Source organism: Meleagris gallopavo, chromosome 8 (assembly GCF_905368555.1).
Source record: "Meleagris gallopavo chromosome 8, MGAL_WU_HG_1.1, whole genome shotgun sequence".
NCBI classification, from domain to species: Eukaryota; Metazoa; Chordata; class Aves; order Galliformes; family Phasianidae; genus Meleagris; species Meleagris gallopavo.
Window position 1 is genome coordinate 16,183,825 of NC_139411.1, and position 10,712 is coordinate 16,194,536.

General features: G+C 49.2%; 1 protein-coding gene across 1 annotated transcript; it reads left to right on the forward strand.

The window, feature by feature from the left end:
• Positions 1-4,756: 4,756 nt before the first annotated feature.
• ELOVL3 (ELOVL fatty acid elongase 3) lies at positions 4,757-9,117 on the forward strand. The gene is made up of 4 exons (XM_010714424.4): positions 4,757-4,872; positions 7,205-7,336; positions 7,765-7,916; positions 8,516-9,117. Exons 1-4 carry the CDS (start codon positions 4,769-4,771, stop codon positions 8,935-8,937), a joined length of 810 nt encoding a protein of 269 aa, XP_010712726.2. The 5' UTR covers positions 4,757-4,768; the 3' UTR covers positions 8,938-9,117.
• Positions 9,118-10,712: the final 1,595 nt, after the last annotated feature.

Below are 10,712 nucleotides of genomic sequence, written 5' to 3' on the forward strand. Positions count from 1 at the left end.
ATCCCTCATTGTGCACAGAGGACAGGCCAGGGCGGTGAGAGAGGCATGGAGCCAACACCAGCCCTGACAGAATGGAACGCAGAGGCAAGCTGCCAGCAGCAGACATGGAGGCACGGGGTTTCTCCTCAGCAGACACGCAGCAACAGCATACTGGGGGTTTCCAAGCCTAAAGCCAAGCAATGGTGTGATACAGAAACATCGTGTTCCCTTCTGAAAGGAGGAAAGAACTGTGCTCTAATAGCTACGAAGGCTTTTGCTCCTTGTTCCTTCTAACTTTGTCCCTCCATCCGTTCCCTCTCATTCTCCTCTCAGTGGCCTCTTCAAACCAGCTGCCAGGTTTGTCTGAGCTGAAGCGAATTCCTAGGAAGCCCCTTTTTATGGCTTCTGAGTAATAGGCACAAACATTACTTAGGTTGTGGATTTAACTGTTTAGCTATCTGGGTATTTAGTCTCAGAATAATAAAGAAAAGCAATTAGAGCCTTTGTTGTCCCTAAAACATCAGAATAAGGCTGCTCTCATGCTTCCCACCATCCAGCTGAATCTGCTTACCAATCAGGCTACTCCACTGCTGCTTTTAGAGATTTCAGGTGGGGTGCAGCTGGGTTGCTCCTTTCTTGGCTTCTTGCAAGTAGCCTTAGCAGTAGTAGTTACAACTGCATGGTGATCCTCTGAAGGAGAAATTCTGAATTATTATTTAATAGAAGACTTTTGTATCAGAATCGGAATAGTGCTGCTGTTATCTAATCACTGTCTCCTCCTGTAAAGTAAGCTGTTACAAGACTGAAGTATATTCTGATGTAAAAATCAACATCTGGAAAACCAGAGTGACCCTTCTCAGTTGTGTAGAGGTAATTGTGCCCAAGGGGTTGTGTGGAATCAATTAACAGTAGTTTAAAGAAAACAAGGTGGCTTTTTTGTATGTATCAAATCAGAGAACAAGAAGATTGAAGGACTTGGGGAAAGCAAAGCCTTAGTGGGTATGTAATCTTAATGGGTATGTATCTAATGTCCATTGTTTGAAAAGTGAATCAAGAATTGAAAAAAGATAGATGAACTTTTGTTGGAAGCACCACAGGTTAAACTACATCTCTCACCAAAACATGAGTTGGGTGAAGGCTTCAGCTAGAGTTCTGCTTTGGAGCCCTTTGTGCCATGCTCTGGGTGGCACAGTCTCAGTTCAAGCAGGGGCATTACAAGACTTTGGGTTCTAGCCAGGGAAATGCCTAGATGGAAAAGTAGAGGGGGGCTGGCAGGGCCGTGGGCTAGATCTGGCTGTGTGAGTGACCCAGAGGAATACTCTGAGCTCTGCCAAAGAGAAGGTTTTGTGTTTGGTGTTTGAGAATGCAAGACACATACTGAAAACAATATAGGCAATAGGTGACAAGGAGGTTTGGTTAATTAACCTGTCATTGTGATGTAGTTCATTTTACTCTTTTCATCCAGACCATGCTCAGTGCTTTAAGCAAAAACTGAACGTCAAGTCTTTCTAATGAGCAGTTCAGAAAACACAGCTGATGCGTTCCTGAATTCCTTCCACTCAGCCTCTGTTCTGAGAGTTCTGCAATAAAGGTGCAGCTGATTAGGTTGCTTAAAGTATGCTAACAGTCTTGATCAAGAGTCTTTCCAACAGGAGTTTTGGCTCACAAGCTTGCCCCATTTTTAAGGCAGTCAGACCTAGCTGGTGTCCTCCCACCTTCGAATTTCCAGCTGTGAAAACTTGACAGTGATGAATTAAACTGACCAACTTTCTAGTAATCTGAAATTCTCTGGATTCTGAATATGCATTCAGCTATTGTTTCCAGAATTAAGTTTAAAAGCACGGCAACTCCAGGCAAAATCTCACTGGCTCACTCAGTTCACTTTTCTTATTCTCTATTTACAAGTGCCACCAAGACAACTAGCAGGTTTAAAGGGAAAGTAACGTAGATGGTAACCGCTACCGTGCCACCAGGAGGAGCACTCCTTTGAGATGATTTTCAGAGTCAGTGCTCCATGAAGGATTTGCAACCCGTAACCCTTAACTCGGAGCAGAGAAGATGCTCTGATGGCATCTGTGCAGAGAGCGACTGCAGATAATGGTATCTTTAGGTTAAGTGACGTCACCATCACTTTTGTTTAACCCTTAGGAGATTAGCTATCCTTGACATTAATTTTGGAGTGCTCTGCAGTGGTAGGAGAACTTGGTCTGTGGATCTGCACTGTTTTGTCCTGCCAGGGAAGCACTCTTGCATGGCAGGAGGAGGCAGTCCAGCCTAGCATGTTCCCCACCACAGTTTTTTTGGAGAACACGTGTGTCAGGGAGGCAACGCTTGGCTAGTTCCCTGCAAAACTGTTCTCAGATCTCCAACCTTTGTTGTTACTGTGCACATCCTTCGGAAGGGCCATGCCAAAACGCAGTGAGGGTCACATACAGATCTGAGGGCTACTTGTTAAGGTGGCATGTTGCCATGGGAAGGAGACCTTTAGGCTGAGCTGTGCCTCGTAGAGCCTGCTGGTCAGCACTGCGCAGGGAGCTGCAAGGAAGGACTACTTCCTCTGTTACTGTGCAGAAGCTGTATGAGCCTCCCTCTGCATCAGCCCATTTGGGTGACTTGTGAGGAAATGCCAGTAGAAAGAGAGTGGAGAAGCAGGGCAGAGGGGATCCTCTCCTCTCCCTAGGCCTGAGGTCCCCGCTAATCCCAGGGGAGGGTTCAGGAAAGAGCAGCCTCTTGCCTACTCTTGCTTGCCGTGCCTTCCTGTACATTCCTGGTCTTTTGCTCCCCTCTAACGGCCAAAGAGGACCTTGCTGCAGACAATGCTCTCACGGGCTCTGGTGTTGGAATACCTGCGTGCTAGATCGGAGCTGCAGGGGGACTCATTTCACATCAGCATTGCAGGATTATGTGGGCATCAGCTGAATGCTAGCCAGTTGAGTGCTAGCATGGCTCTCAGGGTGATTCCTCCAGCATCTTCTGTCACTGTGGCCTGTGGAAGGACAGCAGGACCAAACTGATGATGGAGAAGAAATTAGATTAGAGGGCATTTCAGGAACCAATTCTCAGTGTTTTCTGTCAGTGACTGCATGCAGTGCATGCTGTGATATGACATGCCTTGCATTCACTTGGCCTTCCTGGAACATTTACAAGGGAGCTAGATCCTGGTTTACTCCAAAATGTGGCAACTTCAGACGTCTGTATGAAATACATAATCCATTGGGTAACATGGATTTAATCTATAAAGATGAAATAATAGTTTAAGTCCAGAACCTGAGAATTCTTCACAATCAAGTGCAAAGCTATAACATATAGTTAATTATAATGGCCCAAACTGTGTGTTTCTTCCTTGTGAACTCTGAACAAATCTGTATGTACTGAAAATCCTACAGAATTGTTCTACTGAATATTTTATCAGGACAATACACGAGTCTGAAATTTTTATTTGCTTGTTTTGGTGAAGGGTGTTTGGAAGACATGACTGTGTCAGCCTCCTTCATTGTTTCTTGGCTTTCTGAGCAGTTTTGTCCCAACGGAATCATGCTCCTTAACAGGGCGCACAGTGTGCAGCTCAAGCTGCTTTTCTAACACATGGGAGGACCTAGGCAAGGAAGACAGGCTGCAGGAGCAGTACTGAGAACACGAGAAGCTGTGGCACCAATGTCCTACTTTCTGGGAGCTGGGATGATGGCACAAGGCAATTAAATCTGTTGGGTTGAGACTATTTCCAGCTAATAAATACTAATATCCAGTCCTGCCACTCTTATGCAAGTAATTTTATTACAGGTTTTCATCCTTGGCAGAAAGCAGAAGTGTTGGTTATTTGGAGATCTCTGGCTCTTAGCTGAATTAGTACTATTTTATGGTATGTTCAATAAAAATCTCAAGTCTTTGCACCTTGAATGTAATCACACAACATGTGTGGGACTACCTAGACTTTAGCAAAGACTTTGACTCTGTTTCCCACAGTATTCCTGGAGAAGTGGATGTTCTCATGGTTTGGACGGATAAAAAACTGGCTGGAAAGCCAGACCCAGATTGTGGTATTGAATGGAGTTAAATCCAGCTGGCAATTAGTCACAAGTGATGGTCCCCATGTGTCAGTACTGGGACCAGCGCTGTTTAATATTTTTACTGATGATCTGGACAAGGGGATTGAATGTACCTTCAGTAAGTTTGCAGATGACACCAAGTTGGGGGATGTGTCCATCTGCCTTGGAGTAGGAAGGTCCTGTGGAGGGATCTGGACAGGCTGGATCAATGGGCCGAGGCCAGTCATATGAGAAACACCAAGTGCTGTGTCCTGCACTTTGGTCACAGCAACCCCATGTGATGCTACAGGGTAGGGGCAGAGTGGCTGTCAAGCTGCTCAGAGTAAAAGAGTGCTACTTGGAAGCGCTGGTTGACAGCTGGCTGAACATGAGCCAGCAGTGTGACCAGGTGGCCATCTTGGCATCCTGTCTTGTATCAGAAAGAGTGTAAGTGATCATACCCTGTACTCAGCTCTGGTGAGACCACATTTCAGGAACTCACTACAAAGAAAGACACTGAGGCCCTGGAGCAGGTTCAGAGGAGAGTATTGCAGAGGGAACTGCAATTGTTCAATCCGCAGAAAAGGAGGCTCAGGGGAGACATTATAGCTTGGCAGTTCAGTGCATTATGCCTACTAACCCCGAAACTTATCTGCGTGGCGCAGGCCGGGGGCTGCCAGCTCCGCGCCGCCGAGCAGCCCCGGACGACAACGGGCGGGGGCGGTCCCGGGGCGGTGCCGGGGTTCGGCTCGGTGCGGACAGCTATGGGACTGTGCGGTGCGGTGCTGGGCTTTAACCTGTCGGCGCTGGAGGACATGGAGCAGAGCTTCAACGAGCGGGAGGCGATCGAGTGGATCCGGGAGAACTGGTGAGCGCTGGGCGCGACGCCGTGGGAAAGGGGCTGGGGCGCATCTCTACGGCCGTGCGGGGGATGAGGCAGAGCAGCTGGGGCTGGCGGGAGGGCTGGAAGGAGAAAGTGGAAATTACGGTCCGAAACTATTGGGGAAGGGGCTGTAGGTCCTGACCTGCGTTGGAAGATGTCCCTATCTGACCGAGCTGCGGTGTGAGAATGAAAAACATCCGCTAGCGCGAGCTCCTGTGTTTGCAATGAGGCTGAATCCCTAACCTGCAGCAAACTGCTCCTGTCGAATAATTTGGTGCCTGCACCGTCAGCCTGAATAGCCAAGCTTGTTCCTCAAGAATATCCCCAGTGACTTGATGTCGTAAACATTATTCAATGGGCATTGGCTCTGCCAGATTCAAAGAAGATGTAGGAGAGTAGCCTCCTCGTCTTGTATGGAGCTCTTGCTTAAGCTTTTCCTGTTTTTCTGTGGAGAATTCACTTTACCCACTTAGGCATTCACACAGAAGCCAGCTGAACAATAAAGAAATACACCGAGCTCAGTTGCATCTTGTTCTGAAACTTTCTCTACCTCTTGAAGAGCAAGGGGCAGATGTCACTTGCTTTTCTCATTGCTGCCCACAGTTTTCTTGCCCACATAATACCTTTAATAAATGCACCTCCTCAGTGTTTCCCGTTCATTGCAGGGGAAACTCCAGCAAGTCGTCTTCTTTCTTCCAGTGTGTAACTGGTTTGCTGTACTCTCTTCAGAACCTATCCACGTCACATTCTGGCTTCCTACTCCTTTTCAGTTTCTGGAGCAAAGGGATGGCTCTTACCTAAACGAATTTAGGGCAAGAAGGTGGCTTTGCATTTATTCGAGATGTTCTCAGCTTAACTCTCTGTGATTACAGATACTAATTGCTACCTTCTTTGTAGCAATGTTTGGCTCTTGTGCAATTTTGTATTTCAGAGCGGACAGCCTGTTTGGTTCCCGAGCGCCAGGAGAAAAGGGAGTTGTTCTCCACCAGAGGAAGCCTTTCTGACTTCTTTTCTCACTCTTAGACGCGGTGACTTCCAACCATGAGGAACCCGGTGCAGCTGCGGCTCGAGGGGAGACCTGGGCGGGGCTGGGAGCCAGTCCCTTCTTCTCCGTGTGTTGCTACGGCGGCACTTGGCCCTGGGGGACGGCACACCGAGTGTCTGAGGGGACAGGCTGGCGTGCAGCGAGCAGGGGAAGCCGGGAGGGGACAATCCCGGACCTGAAGTGAGGAGGGCTGGGGACATCAGCGAGTCGCCGGCTGCATTTGCGGCGCTGCAGCGTGGAGGATGGCTCGCCAGCGGGTCTGCTGGCTGGGGCTGGGCTCCCGAGCCCGCGGGCAGGGGTTTGCTAGGACTGAGACCACCGGAGCACGGGCTGGAAGGGCAGGGCGGCAGCCCGGGCCCCTTCGCCGGAGCCCCTCGGTGCTGACACACTACTGGGGCTGAAGTCGGGTCACAGCTTGCTGAAACAGCCGCTTATGCTCCAGTAACGCCTGAGGCTAAACCAGGTGGTGCTTTGCTCTTCATCCTTGCCCCAGTGTAACGATTGCAGGATTAGCTCCTGCAGGTGTGCCCCAGCTCTTTGCTAAGGACTAGCTTTTAAAGACGCTTGATTATGTAACGGCTCCTGGAATAGTTGCAAATCTCTTTTGCCCTCCTGCACTTTCTTGGCAAGCAGCTGGGAGTGGAGTAGGGCTCTCTGCAGTGCCTGGGGTCGGCTGCTCAGATTGCTCCGTTGCAGTGAGCTCAGCAGAGTGGCGGAATCCTCATCCCAGAGCACCGGGATGCCGAACCTGCTGCAGAGCAGTCGAGATCTTGGTTTTGTACTGGGCCATCAGAATCTACCACTCACCCTGCGTGGGAGAGCTGTGCTGTCACGGCCGTGTTTCAGCTCCAGGTCCTCTGCTCTGCTTGGTTCTCTTCCCGCTGCTTTCTCATCCCACGGCACGGTGGAGTCTGTAGAGGGAGAGCCCTGCTCAGCCTCTGCACTGCAACTGGTTCCTTTGCACAGCGCATAGGTGCACAAAGCAACAAAACACATTAACCTGTCTTCTCGGGATCCTGCTTGCAGATTGTCATGTCTTTGTCCCACAGGGTCTGCCTGCTGGAGCAGCTCCTGTTCTCACCTGTGATCCCAGGATTTCTCCTTGCTCACTGCCAGGAGATGCTTCCTGTGACCAAACCCAACCCTAACACAAAGATGGGCGATGTTTTATTCTTTTATTTTTTGTTGAGAGCTCTGCTGGGGCCACAGAACTCCACTGCAAAGAGGAACTCAGCCTGGCTCTTTCCCTAACTGCTCCTTCTCTTCTTGCAGGTATAAGACCTTCCTTTTTTCTGTAGCTTATGTGATTCTGATCTTTGGACTCCAGTATTTAATGAAGGAGAGGAGAGGCTACAATCTGCGCATGCCGCTGGCCCTCTGGTCCCTGGGACTGGCCTTGTTCAGGTAAGAACTCTCAGCCTGGCACTATCTGACAAGTTCTAGCTCTGGTTTGTTTATTTGTTTTATTTTGCCATGCAAGATATAAAGATCAATCTAGAATACTTGGTTTTAAACAGTCTAGTCTTTTGGTACAGGTTTCCTACAGAGACCATGAGAAAGCCGCAGCCTGTGCCCTGTGATTAAGTAGACTTCATATTGCCAACATTGCCCTCATTTCCATGTGTCTTCAGCCTGGTAGGGGAGCACAAAGCAAGCCTCCTGCCTTGCTACCCTGATTGTAAAGGAGCACCTCTGCCTTTGAGCACAAGTTGGCTTGGAATGACAGCTCGTGGTCTGTTTGGAGATGTCATGAAATATACAAGCTGATAGCAAAGAAGCTTTCTGAGGGTGAACTGGACACAGCTTTCAGGTCTCCTTTGGTTTTCTTGCAGTGCCGTTGGGGCCCATCGCACCTGGAAACACATGGTCTTCGTGCTGACTACTGTGGGTTTTAAACAGTCAGTGTGCAATCAACTCTTTTATGTCGACCCCATCTGCAAGCTTTGGGTCTATTTATTTGTACTGAGCAAAGTCCTGGAACTGGGTGAGTTCCTTTTGCAACATGTTCCCTCCTTTGCTTTTACGAGCAGGCTTTTCTTCACAGGTCTCTGTCAGAGAACAGGACTGTTTTGCCTTGCACATCACTCACTTTTCTTGCTTCCTGTTTCTCAACTTAGATGATGTGTAGTCTTTCTGCAGGGGTACAGACTGATATTCTTGCACTGGTTTCACCTTCTCAAGCCAATAGGCTGTTCTGCAGTGGGAAGACAGCAGCAGATGTGGGAGTGCTGGGGCACTTGTGCAGCCCCATGGGGTTTTTTTGCATCAAACCTGCAAGAACTTTCTTTCCTAGAGCAGGAGCCTGTTGGAGTGTTTGTGGCAATGCTTCTATTGGCAAGTGTCAAGTCTGTTAGGAGCAGAAGTGCTTGCAGCAACACAAAGAGGGGTTGAAGGTGTCAGTAGGAAGTTTATCCCCTGTGAACCACAGGTGCCTGTATGAGCAAATTTGTCATGAAGCTAGTCTTGGTGGGCTCAAGCCAGGTAATGACTTTAGCATTACAACTCTCTCATTCTGTCTTACCTGGAGGCTTGCATAACTTCTGTGATTTGCCCGACTGATGATACACCTCTCCTCCAACCAAGGTGACACCGTGTTCATTGCTCTCCGGAAACAGAAGCTCATATTCCTCCACTGGTACCACCACATTCTCACGCTCATCTATTCCTGGTACTGCTACAAGGAGATGTTGTCAGGTGGCGGCTGGTTCATCACCCTAAACCTCACTGTCCATACAGTCATGTACTCCTACTACACCGTGCGAGCAGTGGGCTTTCGGTTACCCCGCTGGATTGCCATGGCAATCACCTTTTCACAGATTCTGCAGATGGCCATAGGTATAATATTGTGCATCTTCCTCATCTTCTGGAAGGAGGATGAGGTCTGCCTTTGCACTTGGCCTGCCATTTCCTTTTCATTACTAATGTACCTCAGTTATTTGGTGCTCTTCTGTAACTTCTTCTCCAAGACTTACCTGACGAGCACTCAGAAACTGAAGGGAGAATAAAACTGAGGAGGGAGGAGGAGGCTGGGAGGCAGGTGAGGGAAAGGGGAACTTTTCATTTCTGAGTGAAGCTCAGGCATCCAATGGGATGGGGGGTGATGAAGGTCCCTGTGGATGAAAGCCTTCAGGTTAACTCGTGCATTGGCCTTTGGTATGTCTCCCTCCCAATGGGGACTCCCCAGAGTGAGGCATGGGTTGCCATGTGCAATGCAAGGAGGAGGGGGGCAGTCAGAGCTGGAGACTCCTTTGGTCCAGCTCCTGGCCCATATGATGCTGCCTAGTTTTGGGCTCACTCTGTCGAAGTAGAGAGGGAAGGAACCATGCTGTAGCTCATCTGCTGTCCTTCTCGCTTCTGCTGGCAATGAAGACCCCTCTCTGCTAATACAAGGAAAGCAATGAGTGGCTGCAAGTCTTCTCTCCAAAACTGTTTGCAGAGCACAGAACGTACAGCTGAGAAGCAACACAGACCTCTGAGCTGAGCCTGGGCATTTAGCCTTACCCAATCTGCCATAAATGCTTGGCATGCTGACGCAGGTTCAAACATCACCTCCCATAAGGCTACACCTAGAGTCACACAATGAATCACACAAATGTTAGTGGCTATTGTCATGAGAGCGCTGAGCAGGCTGAGGACAGCTGCTGCCTGGGCTCTGAGTGAGACCATGTGTTGCTGTGGGCCCTGCCAAGGGAGAGACCTGTGGGTGGGAGGCAGAAGGGTCTGAGAACTCCTCTCTGGGTGCATTGGAAATGGCAGTGGTGATACCTGAAAATGACTAAAATAAACGCTGTTGTGTACGGGTTTGTTTATTTGATGCCTTTGTTCTGGGTGGTGTGGGGAGCACTAATTTCTCCCTGCATCCTGCTTGCTCAGCCACAGCATGGCACCACCGGGCTCTGTCTCTCCGTGGATCGTTTCCACTGCTGCCTGCAGCTCCCCAGATCCCTTCCCACCTTGAGGCCCTCTGCCCCTGCATACAGCTGCCCTCACCACGGAAGGGCTCTGGCAGAGGCGAGCCTTGGCTGGCTTGTGGCAGCAGCACACCTCACACCTGGCTCAGCAGAGGCACAAAGATACCCGGAGTGTTCCATTCGCACTGCAAGAAGAGCGAAGAGGAGATGGGTAGCACAAGCCCTGCCAGTGAGCAGAGCCTGAACAAAGTAATCTGCTTCGCTCCCATGGCAGGTAAGGACGTGGGGAAGGAGAGCCCTGGCTGCCGCTGAAGTGGATTTTTTAAGGCTTCTGATGCTGTGTCACATTCTAATATCTACGTAATGTAGGTGGGATGTTGGGTGGGAGCAAAGCCCATTGGATAACTGTACTCAGAGAGTTATCTGCGGTTCACTGCTGAAAGCAAGAGTTATGGTGACTGAACTTCAGGGACATCTGTGCCGAGGCTGGTTTTGTTCAACTCTTCCATCAACGATCTGGATGAAGGAGAACACGTGCATGCTGTATCTGCAGACTGGGAAGTGTCCAGTGACAGCCTGTAGAATAAGCAGGAGCCTGCTAGAATGTGCCTGCTTGGGCAGCAGCACCAGAGACACAGCTAAGGAAGTTCTGAGGGGCTGAGCACCAGATCTCAGCTGCACCAGGAAGGCAAGTGGCATCCAGAAGACACAAGACACCTCCTAGGACTCACTGCTGCCAATTTAATCACTTTGTTATTTGTTTTTGACCATTTTGATAATCTCTGATGTCTGTAAATTTTATTTATTTATTTATTTATTTATTTATTTATTTATTTTCCCCCAGGATGCATTTGTTATTTGGTGCCATT